This window comes from Myripristis murdjan, chromosome 16 (assembly GCF_902150065.1).
Source record: "Myripristis murdjan chromosome 16, fMyrMur1.1, whole genome shotgun sequence".
NCBI lineage: Eukaryota > Metazoa > Chordata > Actinopteri > Holocentriformes > Holocentridae > Myripristis > Myripristis murdjan.
Genome location: NC_043995.1, coordinates 26,523,121 through 26,550,825, shown reverse-complemented (window position 1 = coordinate 26,550,825; position 27,705 = coordinate 26,523,121). Strand labels below are relative to the sequence as shown.

Genomic DNA, 27,705 nt, shown 5'->3' with positions numbered 1-27,705 from the left:
CAGATTAGTAGTGCAGTGAATCAGGTTGTTTCCAGGCATTAGACAGTGTGAAATTAGACAAAAATATGAACTTAGTGTTGCACAGTGGTAGGCTAGGAAATATGATGGGCATGTCTACTTGAATCACAGAAGAGCATACTGCTTTAAAGTGTGATTCATGAACAGCTCTTGGGCTTTTTTCGGTTTTATTGCTTCGTTGCTATGTGGCTGATTGTGCTGAAATTAAAAGATGTTCTACTTATACAACATTTTCCCAAGAAGTTAAGACATTAACTACAGTTAAGACAGCTTGTTTTACTACTCATGTGCATATCCAAAGTTCCTAATACACCATTGTACCCTATCTGCATCTATGAAGTGAGTGTATTTATATATACCATACCATACCATACCATACCATACCATACCATACCATACCATACCACATTTATTTATATAGCACATTTAAATACAAACAGAGTTGTGCCAAAGTGCCTTACAATAGACAATAAACATAAATCATTCAAAACCATATATACAACATACCCAGTGCCACCTAAAACATCAAATGCTCAAGCTGTAACTGGAAAAGCCAAAGTGTAAAAATGAGCCTTGAGGCGTGTTTTAACCTGAAGGGTAGGGGCTTGTTTTATGTTCAGAGGCAGTTTGTTCCAGAGCCTGGGAGCTGCCACAGCAAAGGCCCGGCTGCCTCTGAGCTTCACATATTTTTACAACGCATATTTACACACAATTATCTGAACAAATGTATGTCCTTGATACTGACTATTTACATCAAGTACTTTTAAGCATTGACTTACAATGAAGTTAGAAGTCACGCAATGAAATTTTATGGCATATTTCATAATCACTGATGTTTTTCAAATATTGGCTGATGATTATCCAGTCAATTTTCCCCCTAAATGCAAATAGCCTGCAGCTTTTAAGAAACAACACTGTAATTTCTTTTAACCTAAATAACTGAGTAAATTATAATATCCACATATTTTCCCAATAGGCCTTCTTGTTTTATGTTTCAGACAAATGGTGTTTTTTTTCTGATTCATCTATCTAACTACCTATCTCTCTATTGCCTTACTTATTCTCTATTTTGTTTTTATATTGTCACATAATTATATTAATATATTTTTCTTCTTCTCCCACCTGGACCCTATTAATTTTGCTGGTGCTTCTCAGTTTCCCCATGCTGAAATCTCTAATCTGTAGTCGCACAGTCCTTCTAACCTCTGGGTGACGCTGTCGTCTCCAAAGCAACTTCCACCTGCAGGATGAAGAAACGAAGAAGTTAAAAACACAGGAAGCGAGCAGCATCCCTGCCATAAGCCATAATATAGAATCTCCTGCTCGGTGCGTTGATGTTTTCGTTGTTTACATTGTCGAAAAGCCTTATGTTTATGCGTAAATTTACTCAGGCGAACTCATTTGCATGCGCTTTACGAGTGTGCGTCTCTGGCTGACATCGGCTCCGTGTTGCGCAGCGTCTCCAGCGACGCATCCTCGCATCCTTGCAGGCTGACGCTCTCCGCACAGCTTCCTCACGTCAAATAGCGTATTTTGTAAAGATGAATTTAGTGCAGAACCGGACCATGCATCCACACCTGCGCGACGAAGAAGCGCTGGTGATCGAAAACGCCATCAGGCTGGCTATAGACTCCATAATAAACGTGCTGTACAGTGTCAACAGTGCCAGGACGCATGAATACCAAAGGATGGTGGCCGACAGGGACAAAGAGATCCAGCGGCTGGAGTGCAGGTCGAAGGAAACCGAGCAGGAGCTGCAGCTTCTGCGTCGACAGGGATGCACTTGTGGACTGTTTGGAAACGAGCACAACTTTGTCAGCTCACAAGGCTCCAGCGAATCTCAGAATGAAGGGCAAAGCAATTTCGAGCCAAGCTGCATCGACAATGGGATGGCAGCAGAGCAAGAGTGTGAAATGAGTATCTCATGTAAGTAAGCTTTAAATTAAGGCAACTTATTAGAAAGCATCATTCACTGAAAAGTGTCATTTTCAGCTGTGAGGTGACCCTTCAGAAACAGAATTATTCTCATTCGTTCTCTCTTTCGTTTACTTTTTTTTGTCTTCATGCTCCATAGTTGGGCTCTTTGCAAGGCCTCCTTCACAGGTCTCCTCCCAAAGCCAGGAGTCCGCTCCTCCTTCGTCCCCCAGCAGGATGGGCCTTGACCAGACGTGCACTTCACACTCCTCAGAGGCGTCAGGCGCATCAGAGGGACCCAGAAACCTGCCGACATCGCCCAGCAGCCTCATAGTAAAAGATGAGCCTTGTGATATAGATACAGTCTTAATCAAGTGGGAGATGAGCGAGCAGAATTTCGAGGACCATCAGGAGAGCATGAGCACCGTGTGCCAGGACAAAGACAGTGCCAACACAAAAAGTAAAGGGTTTTTAAATAGTCATTTCATTTCATCTTTTACATTGTGTGGTTCAATGTGCTTGTAATGTGTCAGTGTTAACTTATTCTGTTGCACTCACGTGTTCATCACAAGTTCATCCTTTTTTCACTCCTCCAGGAAGACTTGAAAACAGAGAGAGAATAAAGAAGTTCAGGGAGAAACTTTATGCAGATCAAGACAGACACAATGCAGTCAAGGAGGGAGAGCGCCGCAGGTGGGTTATGCTGCTGGACACTCACGGGCTGCAGATAACTTCCAAAATCCACTGTACAACTCTTCACTACAGTCAGATAACAGCTGTTGGAGATTGTATGTTGTGTTTTTTTAGCCTGTTGTGTTGTCTGGCAGTGTATTTTTCTTTTTCCTGTGGATAAGAGGTCAACAAAACACCAAGCGTAAAACAGGCTGTGGTGTCGGTCCCTCACAATCAAAGAGCATGGGCTTCTTTGTCAACTCATCACTTTGGAAAAGACAGAGATCCCAATTTTTCCACTCAATAGTATCTTCAATAGACCATAATGCAATTCTGCTTGCTGTGTTTTTGATTAGGGGCATGCTTATACAGTCATAGTTATACCTTAAACCTAGAGAGACACACACACACACACACACTTAATTACAGCATTTCCATTACAAAATAAACTGTAATGTAACAGTAATTCTTACCAACTGTAATCTCTGTTACAATTTCAGTAATGTTAATTATGACTTGATGTATTGTAATTAATATTTATATAGCCAAAACATATAAAAGCAGACATGGCTGACCTCATGACAGACAAAAATACAAAGTAGATGGTTATAGGTTTTTGTAATAGTTTGATAATTGAATTGAGAGCAGATTTTGTGATTTGCTTGTGTCTACATCAACACATAGCCCAAATATCAGAATTTCCGGTGCTTGGTGACCAGCATGCTTCTCTGTGTGACACGTTCTGACTTGTTGACCTCCTCAGGAACAGTAAGAGGAGCGTGCCGATGTCCGAGCTGCCAGAAGAGGCCCAGAGACAGAAGAGGGCAGCGTGGAGGGCGGCTTCCAGACGGTACTACGCCCGAAAAGTGGCCCGGCAGCAGGCCAACCCCATGCACTCTGGCCCCCTTCCTCACACCACGTACTCTCCTTGTTCCCTGCCGATGTCTTTTGTGGATAAACGGAAGAAGACGCTGATATCTGAATTACCTCAGGAGACACAGACCCTGCAGAGGGAGGCGTGGCGGGCGGCATCCAGGAGGTACTACGCCCGGAAAATGGCCCGCCTCCAAACTGACCCCGTACAACTCACCCACCTCCTCCACGGCACCGCGCCGCCCGGGGAGAGCGCAGGGCCAAACAGAGGTGGCTCACATGACAACAGCGGGGGGATTGGAGGAATACTGTGTAGCTGAAGGACAGTAATGCATTTTGAGTTTGTGGTCCTGCTGGGTTTTCTATTTTACACATTAACAGGTTCATTTCTGTGTGTTGTATTATGAAGAATGGATTATGTGAACTTCTGTATTTTGTAATATTTTTTGCTGATTTGTACTGATGGTATTGATATCTGACTCAGCTCTCCCCACTTGGTCACAATGCTTTGATTTTAGCTTTTGACACAATGAAACAGTCATTTGAGATGCAAAACTGCCATTGGTGTATTTTATGGGTCAATTATGCACTGAGGTGACCAATGAGTCTCTGGGGACACACAAGCAGTGTGTTCACATTAGAGAATGACTTTGTTCCCAGTTCATCACTGTTAGTTCTGTTCTTGTGTTCATTTGGACCTTATTTTGTTTACCACGTTGCATGCATATACCAAATGTTACAAATAAAGCTTGGTTGAACGAATACATAATCTGAGGCAATATGAAGTTATTGTACAGCATCACTCACTGGAGAACCCGATTAATCAATCTGGTGCCCCCTAGAGGTCAAGTCCAGGTAATTACACGGCATCACTCAAAATAAATCAACACATTACAATTAATATTATCAGTTGCTGGTGGTTTATTTTATTTCTTTTTTGCGAAATTACAAATACATCTAGTCACCAGTGAATGAAGCCTATGCCTGTTTCTTTGTACCTTTAAATTAAATATCTTTCAGAAGGAAATATTAAGAAATGTTTAACAGGCCTACACCTTAAGTAAATGTTGCAAAGATTCCTGTAGTGAATTTTGTCTCTCTAAACCTTTCTGTCCTGTCCTTGTACACTTTAATCATTCAGTTAAAACTTTTTTTCCCGTCATTCCACGAAAAGTTCATATTATCAGGAGGTACTTAGCCATTTGAGCTCCTGCACTGTTAATCAATATGACCGTAAAGTAAAACGTTTGCTGACTGAGAGAGGACCTTCTGTAGTGGAATTCCTGTGCAAATAATGAAAGACACGAAAGCATTTTTTATACTTTATTTTATTTTATTTTATTGTATCAGCAACTCACATACAATCAAATACTACAACTCCTGGATTCAGATGAGCTGTGGAAAAAAAACAACAACAACAACTAAATCATCACCCATTATGAATATACTTGTGTAACGTGTTGTGTCAAGTGATGTGCAATTAAGAGATCAAGAGAGGCTTTATTGCGTAATCATCAGGTTTTTGCCTACCACACAATACAACTAACCACAAAAATAATAAATAATAAATGACACGTTTTCCTCGATGCCTTGCTGCAGCGCATCTTTACCTTGAGGAAGCCTGTCTCTGCTGGATGGAGCTTATTTAGGCTTATTTTCTGGATATTCACCACGGATGAGTAATGCATTCCCTTAAGAAATCTACCTTTAATCAAAGAGATAAACCTTACAATTCCTTTTAAAAATTAATTATCGATTATTTCAGAATTCTCAAACGATTATCTCATTAATACCGAGAAAAATCCACACGTTTTTCCTCAAGTGAGGGCTTCCATTGCTGTGGAGGTGAAGCCGTCCACAAGACGCCCCTGCCCCCCAGCAGCGCAACAACAGCCGATGTCGCCACACCGCCTCATCGTTGCGCATTTTGACCGCCGCCCTGAGCGCAACCGAGCCGTGCACAAGGCAAGGCTGCCGGCGTAGTTACTGTGGTATCATCAGGGACAAGTGTGCTGTGCTATTTCTCTCGTTGTGAATTCAGTGTGAAATGTGATCTGCTTGACAGCTGCTGCGGCAAATGCTCTGTGCGAGGACAGGCGTGCGTCAGGCTGCAGCTCCGCCTGGCTATTATTAGTGGACTGTGGCGCTTATCTGCTGTGGGCAACACATGGGTTGCTAGAACTGTGTTTTACAAATAGAAACGTTTAATTGTTGGTGTGGACAATTGCTCCTGACCAGGTATGCGTAATATCTGTCGTTTTCAGTGTTTTATGTCAGCATTTTATCCAGTTTCCACTAGGTACATTGCACCAAAGGGAAGGGGCTCCAGTGGGGGCTGCTGCCTGAGGCTTTAGCGCTTCAGAATGTGGATCTGGGGTCATACCTGCTGGAGGCTCAGGTCTGGACACGCAGGAGAAGAACCCCCCTCTGTTTATCCCTGTTTTCTGTGGAAACATACGACGACATAACTGCAGGCTTCACTTGGAACAGGATTGTCCCGCCGGCAGCTGCAACACAATTTGCATAGGGGGGTTTGCTTTGGGATAAACAACGTCAACCGTACACTCACCATTTTCCACTCACCATTTTAACGAATTACACTTTCCTGGATGTTTTTTTTTTATGCCCTGATATATTTTGCAAGCTGAATTTATAATTTTAAATAATGAAATGCAGTCTCAGGGCTTCTGTGGCGCACATGCGGTAGTTTATTGGACGGATGGAGCTGCAGCTTTCAAGTTCACACCTTTTTGTTATTGGCTCTATGGATTGTGATTTTGTTTTTGAACTGTTCTAGAGTGCTGTAAGTAAAGTTACATCTATATTAAACCAAATAATATAATTAAATCAGAGGCATGTATGGCATTAGTTTGTGCACAACAGGCTGTGATATTTGGTGATATTTCCTCAGTGCACTTTGCATACATATGGACAAAAAATTTGATATTCCTTTAGCAAAACTGTTTAACTAAGTGCATAGCTGGAAAAAATTATAAATAATTATTATTTTATTTACCTTTTTTAACTGTGGAAACTTCTCCTTTTTCTCCAAAAGCCTTTGGAGAGCTCTCTGTCAATTTGGATACACCTGTGCACTTTTGGATAGGTCCATTTGGAATCATTGCTCTCCTTTTGCTTTCGTGGATTCAATTTCTATGAAAACACGTTCTTCCCAGTGTATTTGGTCCAGTCCACAATAAAAGACTCTCTTTGAGTCAAAAAACTCACCAATGGGTTATTTGTGGCCACCCAAAGATGCTCCAGGGCTTGGCAAACGCACAATACCCAGTGCAAAGGCTCTGAAAGCTCGGCTGGGCACTGACAGACAATTGCTCCTTAGTTTCAACTGTATGACTACTGGATGGACCAAAATAAGTTGCAAACCAAGGGGGAGTATAGAGTGATCTGAGGAGGGGGCTTTACACTGTTAAGGCCATTGGAAATGCCATTTAAAAAGGGCATATTGGAGCATGTGTATATCTTGGTCCAATGTGGCCCTTTCTGGGATTCAGGGGCCCTCTGGGGTCTTTATAAACGACTTAGTCCAATTTGAGCACCCCTACATATTCAACATTAATGGAAGTGTCCTTTTTGCAGGGATTGCTGGGAAGAAGAAGGAGGCTGTCGAGATTGGGACTCAGAAGAGGGAGGTATAGGGAGAGGCTCTCTCAAAAGGTAAGGAATCCTGTGTTCTGCTGTGGCCAAAGGTGCCCAAAGATGGATAGGAGGCAGAGGGGGACTGTATATTCAACATTTAGCCAGAAAAAGAGAGGTTTTCAGGTGTATTTTGGTGTCTGTACAGTGAGACATAGCAGGGAGGGACAGGGCAGTAGGGTGTGCATTAACAAGGAAATATGGAGGGACGGCTAGGGGGAGCCATAGCTGAGAGGAAGGCAGCTGAGTGGCTCTGGGCTGCTGGGACAGGGGATGTTGCCTTGATTTAGTACTCACAAACACAGCAGACCTCCGGAAGAGCCTGCATTGTTCTATTTAGTTCTTCATTAGTTAGCCATTGTTTGAACTTTGTCAGCCCCAGGGTTGTGCTTCATAGGGAAATGTGTCCCAACTGTCAGACAGGCTCTGCTCTGCAAAGAAACAAGAGGAAACTGTCATGGCACAAGAGCAGCAGTGAGGAAGTCATTCAAATAGGTCGTGAACATTTAAATTCTGTATGTTAGCACAGCTTTGAGGGCAATTTAACATGTGGATTTTGATTAGCTTAGCATGGCTAGGATCATAGAGAGAAAACATTCAAGATGGCTGCTTCACTGCTGGAAAACTGGTGACAGCAGCCATCCACTTCCTGATTAGACGCCTGGAGCTGCTGTGTTTACATGCTAAACCTGCTCATGTGTGTCCTCCCATACATAAGAAGAGCTTTAGCTTAGCAAAAAGCTAATTTCTGTATATATGCGCACTAATAATAGCATAAGCAGAGTGAGGGCTTAGGCCGGGGACTCAGATATGTTCATGCTGTGGTCTCTTAAGGCCGTGCTGTCCCACAACTGTGATTGGTTAACCCCAGAAAAAAAAAAAAAAAAAAAAAAATCAGCACAGGAGCCATAATAGGCCTCAACTGTTGACACTTGACACTGAACCTTTTCAGCTAAATACACACAAGTACACCTAATTAATTATTATTATGTTCAAAAGGTTTTAAAACAGGACAAGAGGGATGAAGAGCTCTGGTTAAATGTCTGGCAGGTAGAATCTCAACCCAAGAAAATAATTTAACCTGCGCAAAGGGTTAATTGTCAGATACGACTTAGAGGACTGCTCTCAGATGCTGCAGGTTTGAACCAAAATCTCCAGGTTGGAATAAAAAAAGGCTTAGATGATTCTTACTAACTTAGAAAAACTCTGTTTTTGTTGTTTTGTTGTTTCAGAGAGGTGTTTTTTGTCTAAAAAAGAAAGTGCGATTAACCCTTTAATTACCTGCATGTCATCGAACAATCCTGCCGTATTGCGCTGAGGCGTGGGGGGATTCATTTTGTAGTGGATCATCTGTGGAAGCATGAACACAAACAATAGAAATACATCAAATATAGCCTTAAATTATGTCTAATTTACTAGTAATTAGCAAAGTACAAGACAAAGAATTGTATTGGTCGTCATGTTTGAAAAAAGGAAAGGAACAAGGCAAAAGACGGGGGCATGCTTGAGCAGAGGAGATTGTTTACACAATTTAGTGACACTGAAAGGGACAAAATCCTCTCAACCGTCTCCCAAAATGTCCTTTTTAAGAAAGATTCTTGAGCTCACGGTACTTGCTTTGCTCCTACGTGAGGTTTCAACCGCAGTTTAGTGAACAAATTTGCTCATGACTATTGATTAACTGCACTTTAAACTCACCAGCTAATACTGACCAGAAGCTAAAGAGTTAAATCCTCTTTCTGAGAGTCACTGCCTCTCAGTCCATAACAGTGGTGCTGAAATCAGATGGGGGAGGGTGAGGATGTCTTTAAGGTTAGAGGTAGTTACCGCCCCCTCTGGTGGACGCAAGTATTAACAAAACATCGGCCCACACACACACTCACACACAAACACACACCGCTGCAGTGTTGTCCTTCCACCCCTGGGAAGCCTTGTTCAAACTTGCAAAGCCTTGTGGGTCACGGACCTGTCTGAGCTCCCAGTGTGTGTTTAAATATGTTGTAATCTGTGTGTGGTGTGTGTGTGTGTGTGTGTTTGTTGTGCAGCCGATCCCTCTGACAGTCAGAGAGGCGTGGGAGGCAAGGGGACACTACACACACTCTCACACTCTTTCTCTCGTCCCTGTGCACTGCCAGATATCAGTCTGGGAGCCAAATTTAGCTCTGTGCCTTTAGAGACCTCTTGCCCCGGAGTGAGCCTCTGCTTTGGGGATAAACACCACCGTATAATCACCTGGTTTAGTAAACATGAGACTCTCACTGCTTGCTGTTGCAGTCCCAGCAGTCACTCAGCTCACAGTTTTAAAAGGAACTTGTAATTCTCTCCTCTGAGGCTTGAGACCTCATCACTTCCTGGTTAGTACTTTGTTTTGCTCAGTAAACAGCCTCGTGCAATCTACGTTTATTTCCCTGTTTTGCTGCGTCGTCTGTGCCTCGCTGTGGCTGCTCGTGTCTCCATGCTCTCGGCTGCTCCACAGCCTCAGCGTGCTTTTCTCATGCAGCCTGCTAGTGCGAGTATCGCCGCAGCTCGGGAGCTATCAGCTCCCTTCATAGAAACACATAGGAGGCCGCCTGGTGCTGAAAGGCTCAAGTGCTGAATGGGAGTCTGTCAGGCACACGGAGCGACAGCTGTTAACCCTTTCATTGCTGGAAACTGCAGCCTAGCAAGAACAGAGAGGCACACTGATCCACTATATTGGATTTATTTTCTCAGAGGGTAGTTTCAAGTGATTGCAGCGTTCAGTGTCGGTGTGAGCCCAGTAAAATACACTTACAGCTCAGTGTGAAAGTTTAATGCATTCAGCTGCACCAAATACATTTTGTTATAGCTTCCTGTATCTAATTTCCATCTCTTTTTTTGTGTGTTTCAGTGATCATTCTGAAGCAGAACCAGAGCTCCCGGCTGCCTAACAACAAAGGGCGAGGGCCCTGCGAGAGCGTAAAGACAAGAAATTTTATGTAAGATGCTACAACCGTCCTCCATTACAACCTCCATTATTGGTTTATTATGTTGGCTTATTCCCAAAAATGCTGATTATTTATGGTTATTAAAACACCAGTCAAAAACATGCTTGACTTAAGGAAATTAAAAGAGCTTAAGGCACTCTGCAAACGAGTGTCAGCTGAATGAAGTAAACTATGTGGGCTGGGCTTTACTCTCACTCTTTATGCTGCTTTACTGAACGATGGATGTAGGAATCAGGAGAGACACCGGGGACCTGCCCCAATACTTAAGAAAATGAAATTTTCTCGCTTAAAGAAATCGCTTTTTAAGTTGCATACAATGACTCAGTTGTCCGATCCTGAATTCATTTATCGTGAAATTAATTTAATTGAAAATCAAGCAAAAGCACCTCCTACTTCCATTCAAATGGGTTATTAAAGTGTTTGTTTACTTGTTCGTTTACTGGAGCTTACATCTGCTAAAACGCCAAGAACAAGCAGACACCAAATCTTTTTTTTTTTTTTTTTTTTTTTTTCATGGAAAGCTGAAGATTAGAAACCAAAATCTGCTGAGGAGTACTACAAAACAGATGTCTTCAAAGTGTTAGATACAGCTGACACACAACAAGACGGTCTCTTAATGTTGCAGGCACTAACCTGAATAAACAACCCCAGTGTAGCTTGCCATGTTTTTAGTGAATCACTCATGTAGCACTATGTCAGAGCCTGCAAATATTTTTCATCATTTATGGTCATGCATATTTCCTCCTCCGAGTCAGAGAAGAATCTCAGCTCTCTACAGTGAAAAATGAACAAATCAAAGTCCTCTCCAGCTCTGTGCTGGATTTTGGCACAGGCTCGCTTAAGAAATTACGATTATTTGAAAACTTGCTCGCTCAACAAGAACTTTTTATGCTGTTTTTTCTGTTACTTTAATAATTAGAAAATTAAACATCTGACAAATCATAAAATACATGAATACACTTTACTCTGATACAATATGCCAGAGACATCTTTATGCTTCCTTTGAATACTGTGCTGCTAATACTGGATTATACTGGACTACAGTTCATGCATATTATCAACTGTTCTGTAAAACATGATCATATCTAATAATTTCTGTGAATGCATCTCTCTCTCTCTCTCTCTCTCTCTCTCTCTCTCTCTCTGTCTCTTAAACACACACAGCCGTCCATACTGACATCACACCCTGTGACCTCAGCATCTTCATTTCCTGAAAGCCATGATGTCAGAAGAGATCATTGAGGACAAAGCCAAGTTGAAGCAGGGCCTGGTAAAGGTACTAGAGTGTGTGGCCACAATATCCTCGGCAGCGGCAGTGGTCAACCCCATTTTTGGCGTGGCCGGCTCCCTGATCCGGGTGGTGCTGCACCACGTGGACGATGAGGACATCCGCACCCTGAAGCGTGAGTTCGGCTCAGTCAACAAGGCCCTGGACGAGCTTTCCCATCAGAATCGCAGCGCTCTTCTGCAGATCAAGAAGGAAACACTTGATGGCCAGTACTGCCGCGTGGAGGAGAACCTGCGCAACCAGTTCCGAAAGTTCATGGAGATGGTGGAGGCCCGGCCTGAGCACCGCGAGCGCAAGAAGGACGACTTCGAGGAGAGCTACGCCAACGACCTGGGCGACCAGAACCTGCACACGCTTTACGATGGCGTTGTGGGCAAACCGAAGCTTTTCAGCAAGCCTATCCTGGAGGTCTACCTGAAGCACTCGCAGGGCGACCGCCGCACCATGGAGCGACTCTGCACACGCCTCACCTACCTGTTCTGCATCGGGCTCATCGCCCTCATGGGCTACGCCGCCATCATCGGAGACGACGAGGAGGGTCTGAGCGAAGAGTGGGCGGAGAAGATGGAGAATGTGCAGGAGAAGATGCAGGAGGCTCTGCGGAGGTGCAAGTGAAGAAAAGATGGAGTATTAGCTCCTCTTCATGCTTTTCCCTCTCATGTTTGGGACTGCACATTCCCTCTGTATCTCAGATTTCTTCCTCATCCTCTCGTACGTTCTCCCCCTGTGAGCACTGTGTATGCATCTTCATTCACTCTCTGCTTGACTCTAACTACCCACCTGTCAGTGAGGAAGACGCTGCTTAATATCCAACAGTAGTCGTAACATGATTTAGCCAAAATTCTGTGATCGATCTGCATACACAGTGGTCTGTGAATCCGAGGGGCGTATATTCAGGCCAGGCTGATATATCAAAATGCCAAAATTAGTGGTCAATATTTGCCTAATCGACATCACCATCGGCTCACACTTACCAATATTGTCAGTGCGTGTAGATATATGATAAAGCCACTGGTAGAAATGTATTATGGTTTCAAAGGATATAAAGGCCTTTTCTAGTTAGTTAGTCGTATCATTACAATTTGTATTCCCTGAAAGGTAAATTTGAGTGAGCAGTGTGATAAAATAATGTGCAATCACACACACACACACACACACACACACACACACACACTTAGAAATGATTGGCTATATCAGTTTTCTGAGCCTGATCAAAAAATGTTGAGGCTGCAACTTATATCCATGACATTATGCACTTTTTGAAAATAGTTGCCTATTTGCCATTTGTCCCAGTTGTAGGGAAAGACATTTAGTCCTTTACAAGGAAATCAACACATTGGAAACGACAGCTCTCCTGTGGACGGACTTAAACATGAACACTAAAGGCATAGCTAAATGCAAATAGAAGGTGGATAGGAAATGAGCTTAGTCTACTCTGTCATATGAATGTACAACCACTAGAGGGCGTCATATTGAATTTAAAAAAAAAAAAGCTGGAGTTAACACAGGCAGAGTTTTGATCATTTTCCAACAACACCTGAACTTAAATGTGACCAAAAGAGAATCAACGAGCAAACGTCCCAAAGTTTTCGGAAATATGAATGTAACTGGAGCACTATTATTAGTATTACACTACTGCTTCGTGCAAATCAGCATATATTTTGTATGCTCCTTATACATTGCATGTATGTTCACAAGCTCACAATCTATGTAACTGGTGTTGCCCAAAACTAAATTTCATCTTATTTTACACTAAGTCCCTAGACATCTGCTGTACTTATTCCTAACTGATTCTGTTTGCCTTTTAGTCTACAGTAGGACAGTTACATAACAGCACTAATAGTTTGATTTATTTTAACACTACATCTGGCACTGTAAACACTTTACCAGACTGCAGGAGGTATGCACACGCCAGGATAGCTATTTGCTGAACATTTGCCATTTAGGGATCAAAAAAATGGTTTTACACAAGTACTTCCATTTCCATCACCAACAGAGAAACTACGAATAAAGTCATAACTCTTTCTCCACACTAGGCCTGCTCTGTTGTGAAGAAACTGGTATTTCTGTCCGTAAGAAGTGATACGGTCACTGGAGGAACCTCGCTACTATTCATTTGTGCAATTCTGTCACTATATTCTTTATATTCTATTAATTTTATACTATGGTGTAATAACAAAGCTAGAGATGCACCTGGCATTCTAGTATGCATAAAATATATCATTGGGTTTGTTCGGTTTATTGTCATTTGTGGGGTTTGGAATTTAGCAAAATGTTACCGTTTCCTTTATTTGTATTTTTATTTTTTTTTAAGTTAAGCCTCAGCATTAGTATAGTATAGTTTGGTTGCTCTTGCTCCTCTCAAGCATTTTCTCATTAGACCAACAGTGCCTAAACCTGTACCGTGAGTTTTGTTTTACTTTCGCCTAAGGATTTTTTTTTTTTTGTCTTGATCATAACTAAAAGAAAATTAACCACTGTGTTTTGTTAAGGTCGATACTTTTAAAGTATGTTTTTTAGGTTCTGTGGCATTGCTCCCTATTTCTAATATTGTTACGCTGGAAATGTAGGCTCCTATTCATACATCGTATTCATAATGCTGTTGAGATGGAAGAGGAATATATGAGCGTCTTCAGGCTTTCTGAAATGTTATATTTGTGAATATGTTGCCTTGTTTTGTTATGGATCTTTGATGCCTGTCTGTACACTATGCAGCGAATGGTAAACACTTAAATAAACACTTGAGTGAATTATACTACAAATTTTTGTCCATCATTTACAATAAAAGAAAGTGATGTTTACTTTTCTTCACTTCCCCCTTCAGTCCCCTGGAAACCTTCAGTGCCAGTCATATTCAGTGAACTATATTTTACTCTCATTCACTCAAATGAAAATGAAGAAAAATAGGAAGATAAAGAAAAACGCTCATAACAATACATGTGGCCAGTTTAGGACATCAGTAAATGGTGGGAAGAAAACGGCCTCCAAAGTGGCACAAGCTGTCAAAACAAAGATCAGAAAGCACCAAACATGCAACATCAAAATACACTACTCACAAAAAGTTAGGGATATTCGGCTTTTGGGTGAAATTTATGGAAAATATAAAAAGTTCACGCTACAGTGATATTATATCATGAAAGTAGGGCATTTAAGTAGAAGCATACACTGGTAATTTCCTCATCTCAAACAATTTCTTGAAACAAAAGCCAACAACAGTGGTGGATATACCACAACAAAAAATGTCAGTGTCAATAACTTGTCATGTGCCCTTGAGCATCAATTACAGCTTGACAACGACGTCTCATGCTGTTCACAAGTCGACTTATTGTCTGCTGATGCATGGCATCCCACTCTTCTTGAAGGGCGGCCCTCAGGACATTGAGGTTCTGGGGTACAGAGCTCCGAGCCTCTACACGGCGACTCAGCTGATCCCATAGGTTTTCTATGGGATTCAGGTCTGAGAAAGTGCAGGCCACTCCATCTGAGGTAACCCAGTCTCCAGCAACCGTTCCCTAATGATACGACCTCGATGAGCTGGAGCATCAAACACCTGATGTGAATTTTGCCGTTAAGCTCCTTGTTAGAGAACAGCAACTTGTGCAAAAAGTACTGAAACATTGAACAGTTGGACATGTGCATTCAAAAGTTTACAGAAGGTCACATTAAGTTCACCTGTAAAGGTTATAATGCATTTTAGGTTCATCCTGAAATTTCACCCGAAAGCCGAATATCCCTAACTTTTTGTGAGTAGTGTATGTATTGAAGCTTAAAGACAACAAAAAAACAAACTAGTCCATAATGAGAATGGGGGAGCATAGATTGTCTATATATATAGCTGCACAATAAGCAAGGAGTGTCGAGCGCGGTGCTTTCCCTCAGGCAGTGTTGATGCCTGAGGGAAAGCACCGAGCCCGACACTCCTTGCTCATTCTGCATGTAAACAGGTGGCTCCGACCTTGTTATTTTGTTTCTTATTAGGGGATGGGCAAAGATTTGATGCTACTATACACACACACACGGACAGACACGCAAACAAGCATCAGCAACTAAAGTTCATTCCATCTTGGTGACCGCTTGCTCGGCCAATCTCCTCTGTCCAACTTGTTGTTCAAGTCTGGCCGGTAAAGTGGGTGTCAAATTACTTCCTCTGAGATCACTCGATTGTTTTCCATATGCGAAACAGAAAAGCCTGTTTTCTCTGCCATGACCCTCCACACAGACGCAATCACCATCTTTCTCAACACAAGAGAAAGACTTTAGCAACTAACCTCTCATGCAAAGATAAAAGAACCAGACTCTGCAACGACCAAAACAACATCATTATTGAGCTCATTCTGAGTCACACCCACGTCCTGCCGGTATAAGGTAGGAGCTAAAGGTGGAGTCAGCTGAGTGCAGCGACTGGAACCACAAGGACATCTACGCTCTGCTGCTGTATATATACAAGGTAAAGCAATTATGCACAAAATATCTGAAGCCAAAATCTGCGATTAATAGTTGGAGATTTTTTAAAAATGTTGTATGTTAACATGATGCTTATAAAGCAGAAATAACTGTGGTAATGAAAAAATGAGGCCTAACTATGTCTATTTTCCTTTTTTTGCAGTAAATACGACAGTGAGATTGACTTGCTGCATCAACTATGGCCGGTTTGATGGATAACATTCTCTCTTTTGCTGAAAGCATCAATCCAATCCTCACAATCATCACTTCTGTTGTGAGGTTGGTAAGGAGACGCCTGGAAACCCGAGAGGATAACCCAGAGTTCATAGCCATCCGTGACCGACAGAGCACCATTTCTCGGGAGATCCTGGACCGCATGATGCAAGATGAAGCGAGAGAGATCTATGGACCGTCTGAAGAATACATCAGACAACAGTACCTTACTCTCACTGAAATAATGGAGAATATCACGAATGCTGAGAACCCGCAACAGTTTGAGGACCAACAGCGGCGGTTCCTGGAGGCTTTCAATCCAGATGACATGAGGGATAATCTTAATGTTTTGTACAGGGGCATAACTGGCGAACAGGTGTTTGGAGTCCCATTGCTGGAAGCGTACTACAATCAACACAGGGAAAACAGAGCAGCAATGGAAGCCAGACTGTACGGCCTCGCTGACCTCTTCCACGCAGGTCTCATGATGCTGACGACACATGTGGCCATCACAGGGCAAGATGAAGATGAATTAAGGATGAGATGGAATGAAAGGGCAGAAGAAATACAACAGAGGATGAGAGAGATTCTGGCAAGGTATGACCAGAACTGACACTGAGGTGCTTCTAAATATGGGTCTTACCTCCTTAGGTAAGACTGTTTGAATGAAAAGGTAAAGGGCTGTTTGAAGACTAACACACCATATATATATATATATATATATATATATATATATATGTATATGTGTGTGTGTGTGTGTGTGTGTCAGGGTATCACTGATATGTAGAAACACATGTTGATGAAGGCATTATATTAGTTTGATGCGTCATTATACATTTTATTGGGGAAGCAAATGATATTTAAATGAATTAGTGACATTTTAGGATGTGTGATCTTCCCCTCTTCGATCCTGCCTTGTGACGGTATAACTGTACTTTTATTGTCTGTGTTCTGTGTTTTGTGTGATTCTGCTGATCCCCCCATGTGCAAGTTGATTATCCCATAGGTTAGAACAAATGTTGCAGAAAAGCAGTGAACTACATGATAATTAATGGCTGCAGCAATATTTAGCCAACGCTCCTCTGTATTGTTATCGTTTCATCACATCACTGACAACCACAGCGATAAGACAACTGTCAACTGGGAAGCCAAGTGAAGGTGGCAAATCAACTCAACATCACCACAAAAAAGAGTCAACAACTGATGGGAATGTAATTATCTTCGCCACCGATCAAATTCCTCAAATGTCTCAAAAATTCCAGGACTGACACAAACTTTCCAGTTAATCAAAAAGAAGCGGATAATGCTCAAGACCCAGGACAATAAAGCCTTCACCTCTATCTTTTGGCTGAGACAAATATATCCTTGCACATATCGACACATGCTAAAATTCAAGAGGACTGCAGTGCATGAATTCCCAGAAGTACACAGTTTGCCTGTAAACCATTAATGCATATAAAGTGATTTGTAGTCAAACTGGATTAAGCCTATACATACTTATACTGTAATGTAAAACTGATTATCAAACTATTTTGTTCATAGTAATAAAATACACCTGAAAAATTCTTATGCTGCTTTTAAATACTTGCATGACTTACAGAGGACGCTGCTCCAAAACTGCACTCTTGTTATTTATGTGACTACAGTTAATGCATTTACCAGCTGTTCAATAAAACATGATTACCATTAAATAGACAAATACAACTGTTTCTTTCTCTTTTTCACTCACTCACTCACACACACACAAACATCTATTTTTCTATCTATGTCTCTCTCCTTCTTCTCTCTCTCTATATACACAGATAGATAAATACAAGATATACACAATACAATACAACACAACACAAATGTTCTGGACTGCATTTTATTGAGAGGTGTTTCCAATATTCTTTCCCCCCATAAACAGAAATGGACAAAAATTTAGAAACACTTCTCAATATAAAGTACTCCAGTATAAGACCTCTGCAGACTACAGCCTAAGTAATAAACATATTATTAAACTTAAACATTCTCCACAATGTCAACAAAAACTGAACAATATAAACGTTCTTAAAAGGTAGAATATATGGCAGAGCTGTTGTATTGGATTGTGTTAGACTGTCTATTCACACACACACTACATTGCCTCAGTATGTAACACAGGAAGTTAAATAAAAAAATATTACATTAAAATTTTAAAAATAAGTTTATATAATCAGTTACAGAGTCTTTGAGTTGAAAGCAGCAGGAAGGAGCAGTAACACTGAGTGAAAGACAAGACACTAATGTGACAAACTCCACCTGTGAGAAATATCTCAAGCGACCAGGCCAGATTTCCAAGTGAAGGTGCTGTTCACTAATACGTGCACAAGGGGGCGTGATGATTTCACTTGTTTCATCATCACGCCACTTTTCACTGAGGCCACAGCAATCCTTTATCACAGCTGCTTTTTTCCAATTAGCTGACGAGCCAAAGATGAAGTCTGTTCTCATTAATTCAACAGCTTCTCCTGTGCCAAAACGTGCAAAACGTGCAGTCTCTGTAATTTTTTCGCAAACGTGAAAAATCCCCGCAGGTGAACAGAGTCGACCTGGAGCATGTTACCTCAGTTAAGCACCTTTGGTATGCCCCTCGTGCATCATTATCTAGTAAAACAGGTTTTCACTTACCGTCCTGAGTTGCTGGACCAAAACTGGAATCTATGTGTTGTTTGCTTTTTACATGCAGGCCTACTGACACACACACACACACACACACACACACACACACACACACACACACACACACACACACACACACACAGTGGTTTGAAGTGCCTCACCTGCCCCTGTGGATTGATGCGCAATGATCAGCCACGTCCGTGCACGCAGCCCGTCATGTGATGGTGCTCATTTCTCTGCCTGTGATGAGCTCATTTTGGAGAGACGACCTTGATTTTGTTGTTGCTATTTTCCCCGCACCTGAATAAAAACAAGGATCATCTCATCAGATCAGAATCCAACAAAAAGTCTTGATTAGTCATGAAAGGAAAATCAATCAGATATTCTCAATGTCGAGATGTCGTTCGTGGTTTCGGAGAAATGATGTGCGTGATGGTTTTTGGTGAAGGAGGGAGGCGCGCAAAGGGCTGGGGGGCGAGGGAGGGGGGTGAAACTGAATTTAATCTTTGTGAGCCCTTCTGATGGAAAACCTCTCACATTTAGGTGTTTATTTACATGTTTATGAATTGTTTAAACCCAACTTTACTTCATCACAAATTTGACTGGAGAGCAAATGAATCCATGGGCTACACTTTAAATAAACACCATCTGACAGATAAATCTGCTCCCTGCAACCTTCAAATTTATTCTACAGGCTACAGCAATCCAAATCTTGATCTAATTCCTAATGCAAGCATATTTCAGCGCACCAGCTCTCTGTGTATGTAGCCTACATAGCGCATGTTTCTGCTGCACAGAAATTCTTTGTCGTGAGATGCGGCTGAGGAATGACGATATTTGGTCATTACCCATATCAGGTTGTCATATTTCAGCAGTAAAAAGACAAAACACAAGAGCAGTTTTCTCTACATCTTACTTCAATTTCGGATCCTTCCACAGTCAGAAGCACTCCGTGTCCATTTGATGGGGCATGTTGAGGGAATATTTGCGCAAAGTGCGCAATAGGCCGCTCTCAAAATATTGTCGAAAACGAATTAAAAAAAAAAATAATAATAATAATAACATCCGCAAAACATAAAAATTGTGGTCCCTTTCGTTGAAAAGAGAGTGAAACATCCTTTTATGATACACGAAGACAGGGATGATCATGGAACCAACGAAATACTTCACCGCTTGCGGAGCTCTCTCTCTCTCTCTCTCTCTCTCTCTCTCTCTCTCTCTCTCTCTCTCTCTCTCTCTCTCTCTCTCTCCTTTGCACATACTCAGGATTATTGCAGATGTTGAGTGCGCATCTTCTCTTCCTCTGTGGATCTTGTTTTTGGACCCCTCCTCAGCTGCTCAGTGGATGAGAACCGTGGGAATTTTCTCAAACTTGGAAGAAAAAAAACTTGTTTGCAGCTGTTGGAGCTGATCTGGCGTGAAGGACAAGCCGACCCATTTTTTTTCAGGTACAGAAAAAAACGCTATTATCACAGGAATAAGAATATTGGTCTTCTCATCCGTCGTGAGCGGTAAATATACTGCGAGGTGTGTCCGGTGCTGCCAGGGCACTTGTGCGTAAAATAGCCTTGCACTGCGGATTTCTCTTGGGTGCGCATGACAGTTAAGCATGGTGCATTTCAGACATATAACAATATTTTCTTCATCAGTTTAGCGAGGCAGGTGATATGAATGAGGTTATTAATTTTGCCTGTTCGACCAGTAAATTTGAGTCTAAAAAAAGGCATAAAACGGTTTTTCATAAATACATTAAAAAATGGTGATGCTCTGTGTATTGTTTGTTTATTTGTTTCAAAGTTGGATGACGCAGCATCCAAACAGAAATGTGCAAACGTCTGACCAGAAAGGACACGGTAATTGATGTCACGTAGCGGGCAGTGATGAAAGGGGATTTTTAAACATGGTTTGGCCTTGGTCTGCTCTGCTCTGAAATGAATCACAAACAGACCCAAGGACATTTGTGTAATTTTCTCATTCAGGTATCCCAGACCCCCATGTGACGTCATTACCTCTCCTTTTAGGCAGAACCACAATTACAGAGGTTACAGCCTTTGTCCCAAGGATACAATTACAATATCAATTCAGGGTAATAAAATGTGTCTTATGTCACACAAAGTCTAACATTTTATGCATGCAAGTCTGACATCTCATTGTCACAAAAACAAAGAAGAAAATTGCTTTCATTTTAATTTTACATATGAACAAATCTGGTTATATTCTGGCAAGCACTGTAAATATTATTTTAAATGGTGTTTTATACAGAGATAAGAGCTTGGAAAGGAACTAAGCTTATGATATTAAAGGTAGTGGGTTGGGTGATCTGTGATTCAGCGCTGTGGCATTCATCACGGTGAGAGGACATCAGGCTTCACCTCCCAGAAGCACTTTGATTCCTTGAAGAGGGTCATGGGACGAAACACATTGGGCACAGCTTTTCAGCTTCTCATAATGAATTTCTGAATAGAATAAAAGTTCTTGATCTATTCACTGTCCCAGAATTTGTCTGTGTTTTTCAGAAGATGTCCAGTCCACTGGAGAGGGTTGTGGCCCAGAAGAAGGAGGCCATCGAGGCAGTGATGGATATGTTTGAGAGGGGGGCTGAGGTGTTGGCCAGTGCTGTGGGGGAGCTCTTCCCCCTCTGTGAGGCTGCTGCCCCTGTTCTACGACTGGCCTTAGATAACGTTCAGAGCAAAGAGGTCTTCTACGTCAAGGAGCAGTTCCTGACTGTGAGGAACAGGCTCGATGTGCTCTCCACCCAACTGGAGGACATCGACAGTGAGATCAAAAAGGGCAGACTGGATTCCCACTATTTTGATGTGGAAGAGAACATAAGGAACCAGTTCCGGAAGTACATGGACATCTTGGAAGCAAAACAACAGTTCCGGGAGGTGAAGACAAGGCTTTTTCTGGAGCATTTTGCCAAAACTGGAGGAGAAAAAAACTTGTACGTGCTGTATGATGCTCTGATGGGGACCAACAGCTTTGGAGAGTCTGTTTTAGAAGTGGTGGAAAGGTAAAAGTTACCATATTAAACACCACTTTATATTTCTGTACAATCCTTGTCCATACCAGTTGGATGTCTGTTTTTTGTGCAGCGACTTGACACTTACATTTCTTATTGTTGAGCTTTAATACTGGCAATCAGGGACTTTGGATTCATTTTAAAGTTTTTCTAATAGCAAATTGTTCTGGAAAGAGCCACCAGATAAATGTCTGAAATTTGAATGTAATGTAAAATGGTTCCTTTGTTTTGTAGATATGTGGCAAGGAATCGACGCCTTCTGGAAGACTTCTGTGTTCGGATGAAGGAGCTCTTCTGCCTGGGCTTGATCGCTCTGCTGGGCCACTGTGCCCTAACCCAAGGGCCAGAAGAAGAACAGGAGAAAATCCAAGACTGGAGCAGCAAAATTGAAGAAGTAGAGTCCAGGATGAAGACAATGATCGAGTCCTGCATAGCAGCCTTCCCAGAACAAGCAAAATTAGACTCGCAGCGCCTCCTCCAAGAGAAGGAAAACCAGAATCTCCAAGATACCACCCAGGAACTTCTTGAATTCTTGAAAAGGAAGTATGATTGGGTCAGCTGGTCAGTGCGGCTGATTAACCATTCAGGAAGCACCTATCGGAACTGGCGAGCTGGAGAACACTTCCACCATGTGGCCGGGCAGAACTGGTTTGAGGTTCTCCAGGTGAACAACATTAACCTGGTGGTGTCATACAGCATCAAACCCCAGCCGGTGCCCCGCGACTGCATTCAGCAGGTGATGGAGAACCAGGCGAAGAAGGGAAACGCCCAGGCGGTGGTTGATGTGTTGGAGAAGCAGCTCTGCGGGTTTGTCGTCCATGCTGTCAGTCGGCACAAGGAGAGCGCAGCTGCGTGGAGCTTTCCAGAAGATTGCCACTACTGGGAGAGACACAAGAACGTGGCAGTGTGCGTGCACTCAGAGTAAAGCTGATATAAACTCAACATATAGGATTATTTGGGAACAAGTAATGCTGTAGGAAGGTGTATTCAAGATGACAGATTTGTTCTGACCTCTTATTTAGCAAGATTGAGCTGAGGATATCAATATAAAAGTTTATCAAAAAACATTTAAATTGAAATTATACTGCATCTTAAAAGCATTTCATCTCAGCTCTTTTTTGGGCAAAGCCATTTGTTAATGCCTAATGCACTTTTGACAGTGTTCAAGATTTTGCCAACCCTTTGGGGGGCATTTGAATTATAGACATCTAAATATGGTCTAAATTTGAATTTACATGTAGTAGCTGTTGGATTATTTAATTGACATTATGAACTACATATTTATCTGTTTGTAATTTGTGAGATTACTAACCATCTTATTTATTAGTGTACTAACAAATTTAGCTTGAGCAAAATGAAAATGCTTTTCATTTCAACTGGGTCCAGTAATATTCCACGATCTCATGAGAAATGACTGCACAGCTCCAAAGAGATGGTTTTGCTGAGGCTGCATCTACTGAGCCATGCTCCCATTTTGTGTCTGTGTGGCCGGCTGGCCTACATAACACTGTCAGGGAGCATGGAGGCTACTTTTTCAACCGTGAAAACAAGAGGCGAGGACTTGGCACCGGTAACAGTACAATGTGCCTTGTGTTCTAAACACACTCAAACCCCAAGAACGCCAAAACAGCTTGAGCCGACTGTTAATGTGCCTAAAACCGTGCAAATGAGTTGCATCAGTTGTTTCAGCACTGGTGTTTAGTGATTTAAAGTGATATTCCACAAATTTCTTCTTCTTCTTCTTCTTCTTCTTCTTCTTATCATCATCATCATTTTATACACACACATATAGCTACATATCTATATCTGTCTATCTATCTATCTATCTATACATAGATAGATATGTATCTTAATCTTAGCAGCATCTTTGGTAATAGTTACAGTTATAATTTTGTTTCACTTGTGAGTCAAGCAGTGTGGCCAGTGCTGGACCTTTTCACTTCTATTTTTTCTCTTCTATTACAGTTTTAGTTTCAATAGATGGCACTCTCTTTCCTGCCTATTCAGTGGCTCTGCTAATGCCAACAGTTCTTCTGCTCATCTCAAACAAAACACTGTCGCTGCTGGAAAAGTGAAATGTACAGTTTCTTGCACACCAGAAGATTTATCACTGAAAAGACACACCCAACACAGCAACTAAAAAAAAAAAAAACTTGTATTAACCAAATATAAATTGAATTGCTACTGTACTAGTGACATATTATCAGTAAACTTATCTATACAAAAATGGCATGGATTTTTATTTTCAGCACATCAAGCCTCTTAATGCCTGTAAGTCTGAATAAAAACAATAAATGCTTAATGTTCAGCATAATTGTTATGCTTTACGACCACACACAGTTATTAGATGTGTAAACAAATGCAATCTAATATCTGTCTCTATTTTCTGGTACAAATGAGATTTAGGAGGCTCTGTTGGTGTCTGTACCCATTAAAACAAGGCAGAGCACTCTCAGCAACAGGGACCCTGACTAATTTAATTGATATTTTGCACATAAGTCAGCATTTCCTGACCACAGCTCCAGTTTGATAGTCTATGAATAACCTTTGGCAGAGCTAATATCCTGCAGACGAGCTGCAAAGTGCTTTGCTCAGCGGCATGGACTCAGTCATTATGCCCAGTGCAGGTGCAGCGCGAGTGGAGACGGCCATCATTTCATAGCTCTATCTGGAGAGTCTTTAGCTGCCGGGCTTCTGCGTCATAAATCAAGCCTGTCAGAATCTATCAAGCATTATCTCCAAAACACAGTGCAGGAGGAAATGGACTTTGTTGAATCCTCTGGAGACTTCTCTGTGTGCAGCGGGGAAAAAAGCTGCTGTATGTGAGGGATGTGTTGGCAAGATGAAGCTGTTGTGAGGTTGTTGCCATGCATGCTGTGCAAATGGTGAATGTTATAAAGCCAGATAATTAATTTTTTGACTGAATCATGTCTATTGTTTTTGGTCAGCTTTCTCTAACATAACCAAATCTAAACCTAATTTTGATCTGTTATTTACAAAGATATAATCATATGACTACAATCATCATATATATATCATATCATATGATTACAAATGAGGCCACAGGACAGTATTTGCATCCTGTAGTAGGTGTTGCACTCCACATAAGGACATGAGCTTAAGCACAATACAAATTAATTGTCATGATACGTGACTGTCTCAGTAAAACCTACATTATGTAATATAACACAGCGCTGCACCTGCTACACAAGCATAACATCTTTTTATTATTAGAAATCCCAGACAGGTGACTAACATGTTTACCACCTTTGATATCTTAGCAGTCTAATCCCATGCTGAAAACACAAGAAATGTAGGTAGACATGGGTGTGCCAGACAATAAGTAAAGAATGAAACCCTTGTCTTGAAACACAGCACAGAGCCAGTCCCACTGAGATGTTGCAACTCAACAGGAACAACAATGCTAAAAATCCATATAAACCTAAACCTCACCCCGGTGTGACAGGACAGAGGCACCCGCTGCCGGCCACCTCTTGTTTTATTCATCTTTTATGCTACTTTTATATCTGAGGTCATGCAGACTTAAACTTGGTCATGCATAGCTTTGATCACTGCAAATTTGAATTTTGAATTTTGAATTTTGAAATGTAGCAGATGTATTTGAATGTTAATTTTTACGTTATCACCAGTGAGTTAAACATTTTTGCAGGTTTATCTGTAACAATAATGAATTTTATCATGTAGATATGGATAGCAGTGGCAGCCTGTACTGTAAGCCAGTGGATTCATTAGCGGTTGTGTGGGCTTTGTCTAGGTAACAACTATTGATCCAAGAGCCTCTTCTCCTGCATAAAAGGCTTTGGCTGTGGAAACACGTCAATCCTAACTGTCATTATGGGAAGACTAAAGCCTCTGTTCACTGACAAGATCTATTGCATCCATCTTGTGGCATAAGAGCCTGAGTTACCTTGCTATGTGGTTAAGTAAATGTTAAGATAAGGTTTTCTCAAATTCAGTTGTGGCATCTGAAATGGCACTAGGCATGCTCTGCAGACAGAGGGCGCTATCAACATATAGATTAACAGAAAATCCTGTTTTTCACATGAATTTCTCTACTGTCAGTATGCCTGTATGGGCTTTCTTGATTTTTACAGAGTCAGATGTTTGAGCATCTGGGCCATGTTGCACACAAATGTCAACTGTTTCATATTTTGCAAAATAAAAGTGTTTTGAAGATTTTTTTTAAGGTGCAGCACACACTGAGTTCAACCTGATTCATGTTTTTGTTCATTCTGATGGGGTTAATATATTAACACCTGGCAGGAAGCATCAGTATGCAGGTGAAGTTATGGCAGCAGCAACTGGTGGCAGATGTCAAAAGACAGTATTGATCCCTTTAGTCATCTAATTTACCGTTAACACAAGACTCTAGTATAATAAGAAACAGGGCACAGCTTTCACAGTTGATTTTTTGAGACTAGGAGGTCTTAGTTCAGGAGAACCAGTTTCAAATCACTAAAAATATAAAGAATGCCTGCATAGCATCAAAAGCAGCATATTTGTCCTGTCTCATGAAGGTTACTCTGCAAAGGATAAACTGATTATCTGACCTCAAAATAAGCCCCACAGTTCATAAAACCCAAAAAGCTTTTTCAAGCTCCTCTCCATCAGCTGAATCTCCTCATCTCTGGGAGGAGATAGCAGCCAATATCAATATTTCATAAACAAATGAAAGACTGGATGGAGGCTAGCATCAGAGCGGCCCCGGAGGGGAGAGTCGATCAATGGTAGGATAGCTCAGTCCACTGATGTCTGCCAATCCTGGCCCAGGATAATGCTATTACCCCTCAGTCCGAGTGGACCATCGACCAGCCTGCTGCTTTTTAAGTGGACTAATCCGATAAAAAGCATTAAAACATTTGTTCAGTGACACACTGGCTTCAGGTTGGCCCAGGAACCCAAGAACTTCTCTAAGGTCCAACTTGATCCCTCCTGCAAAAGTTTTACTCCTGTAGGGCATCAGTACCGCTTTGTAAGACTATGGTGCATTACAAACCTCCAAGTAACCACTTCAGGTGTCATTTTGAAAATCCAGTAGAATGACTTTGTGCAAATGGTTTCTGAATATACAGCAACATGAAAAAATAAATAAAATGAAAAACATTTTCTTGGTATCAATAATTTTATAATCAAAAGTGAACGGTATGATTAATTTAAGCTGTAGCTTGGAATGTATAAACCAAATTTGCCTTAAAAACCTGATTTTTGGTATTAATTGCCAACTAATAACCAGCAGGCTAATTCAGGAAAGAAGCAGCTGTTGTTTATGTTAATGCACAACTGCTAAGCACTATTAAAACTACTTCCTGCTATAGCCAGCAGGCATTTCAGATGCTATCATTATCTAAAAAACACAAAACCACAATCAGATGTGTCAGTGTCAATGGTGAAAGGATCAGTTTCAGTCCAAGAAAAGAAAAAAAAATCATTTGAATGTTGCTCAGATGAGCTGTACAATCGGACACAAACCCAGCTGAGTGAGTGGTGGATATGGTTTTCGGATGGCTGGCCTCAGAGGGAAACAAAACTTGAATCCTGACAAGTGAAAAGTGCCATGCCACATTCCTAGAGCTGCAGAGGATCTCTGTGTTTATGTGCCTGGAACGTCTGGAGAACCCATCTGTGTGATGAAGTTTAAAAGTCAAAGCCTGCTGAGTGGTGAACATGTCTCTTGGCCATCTGCAGCGCCTAAAAATTTCCCTCATGTTTTCCAGCTTCCTTTCCGCTCTGATGCCCTTTTTGCCTGCCTTCCCTCCTCAAGGCCCCAGTTTTGTGTGTGTTGTGTGTCTGTGTGTGGTGTTGCTCCACTTACCCATCCCCTTCCCCCACATGCTGCTGTAATCTCCCCGAGTTAGATTCCTCACCCCCTGATTAGCAGCAGGTCGTAGACTCCATCAGCACTAAGGAATCTCAGCATTTTTCTCTGTCTTTGTTCTCTCTAACCTTTACTTACCTCCATTTTTCTGTCTTGGCAGCTAGCT

General features: G+C 41.7%; 4 protein-coding genes and 2 long non-coding RNA genes across 6 annotated transcripts; 4 read left to right on the top strand and 2 right to left on the bottom strand.

Moving 5' to 3' along the window:
- Positions 1 to 1,268: 1,268 nt before the first annotated feature.
- LOC115373201 (uncharacterized) lies at positions 1,269 to 4,259 on the top strand. Its single transcript, XM_030071471.1, has 4 exons — positions 1,269 to 1,944; positions 2,093 to 2,392; positions 2,529 to 2,625; positions 3,368 to 4,259. The coding sequence occupies exons 1-4, from the start codon at positions 1,560 to 1,562 to the stop codon at positions 3,795 to 3,797; spliced, it is 1,212 nt and encodes a 403-aa protein (XP_029927331.1). The 5' UTR covers positions 1,269 to 1,559; the 3' UTR covers positions 3,798 to 4,259.
- A 554-nt stretch (positions 4,260 to 4,813) lies between these two features.
- LOC115373793 (uncharacterized) lies at positions 4,814 to 6,941 on the bottom strand. The gene is made up of 3 exons (XR_003929563.1): positions 6,494 to 6,941; positions 5,861 to 5,984; positions 4,814 to 4,872 (listed from the first exon to the last, which is right to left on the bottom strand). It is a non-coding gene; the product is annotated as an uncharacterized LOC115373793 (long non-coding RNA).
- Positions 6,942 to 7,087: 146 nt separating this feature from the next.
- Positions 7,088 to 12,946, top strand: LOC115373791 (protein rapunzel-like). The gene is made up of 3 exons (XM_030072365.1): positions 7,088 to 7,152; positions 10,001 to 10,088; positions 11,262 to 12,946. The coding sequence occupies exon 3, from the start codon at positions 11,317 to 11,319 to the stop codon at positions 11,998 to 12,000; it is 684 nt and encodes a 227-aa protein (XP_029928225.1). The 5' UTR covers positions 7,088 to 7,152; positions 10,001 to 10,088; positions 11,262 to 11,316; the 3' UTR covers positions 12,001 to 12,946.
- LOC115373794 (uncharacterized) lies at positions 8,440 to 19,866 on the bottom strand. Its single transcript, XR_003929564.1, has 3 exons — positions 19,598 to 19,866; positions 18,843 to 18,981; positions 8,440 to 8,481 (listed from the first exon to the last, which is right to left on the bottom strand). It is a non-coding gene; the product is annotated as an uncharacterized LOC115373794 (long non-coding RNA).
- Positions 15,657 to 16,790, top strand: rpz2 (rapunzel 2). The gene is made up of 2 exons (XM_030072366.1): positions 15,657 to 15,832; positions 15,992 to 16,790. The coding sequence occupies exon 2, from the start codon at positions 16,028 to 16,030 to the stop codon at positions 16,652 to 16,654; it is 627 nt and encodes a 208-aa protein (XP_029928226.1). The 5' UTR covers positions 15,657 to 15,832; positions 15,992 to 16,027; the 3' UTR covers positions 16,655 to 16,790.
- A 1,329-nt stretch (positions 19,867 to 21,195) lies between the features above and the next one.
- LOC115373947 (protein rapunzel-like) lies at positions 21,196 to 22,703 on the top strand. The gene is made up of 2 exons (XM_030072596.1): positions 21,196 to 21,694; positions 21,938 to 22,703. The coding sequence occupies exons 1-2, from the start codon at positions 21,201 to 21,203 to the stop codon at positions 22,626 to 22,628; spliced, it is 1,185 nt and encodes a 394-aa protein (XP_029928456.1). The 5' UTR covers positions 21,196 to 21,200; the 3' UTR covers positions 22,629 to 22,703.
- Positions 22,704 to 27,705: the final 5,002 nt, after the last annotated feature.

What these genes read in the sequence shown, in the direction of transcription:
- LOC115373947 (XM_030072596.1), top strand. Translation starts at nt 21,201, where the DNA reads ATGTCCAGTCCACTGGAGAGGGTTGTGGCCCAGAAGAAGGAGGCCATC. An exon ending in GTTTTAGAAGTGGTGGAAAG is followed by an intron (nt 21,695 to 21,937) that starts GTAAAAGTTACC and finishes TTTGTTTTGTAG; the next exon opens with ATATGTGGCAAGGAATCGAC.
- rpz2 (XM_030072366.1), top strand. Translation starts at nt 16,028, where the DNA reads ATGGCCGGTTTGATGGATAACATTCTCTCTTTTGCTGAAAGCATCAAT.
- LOC115373201 (XM_030071471.1), top strand. Translation starts at nt 1,560, where the DNA reads ATGAATTTAGTGCAGAACCGGACCATGCATCCACACCTGCGCGACGAA. An exon ending in GTGTGAAATGAGTATCTCAT is followed by an intron (nt 1,945 to 2,092) that starts GTAAGTAAGCTT and finishes CATGCTCCATAG; the next exon opens with TTGGGCTCTTTGCAAGGCCT. An exon ending in AAGGAGGGAGAGCGCCGCAG is followed by an intron (nt 2,626 to 3,367) that starts GTGGGTTATGCT and finishes TGACCTCCTCAG; the next exon opens with GAACAGTAAGAGGAGCGTGC.
- LOC115373791 (XM_030072365.1), top strand. Translation starts at nt 11,317, where the DNA reads ATGATGTCAGAAGAGATCATTGAGGACAAAGCCAAGTTGAAGCAGGGC.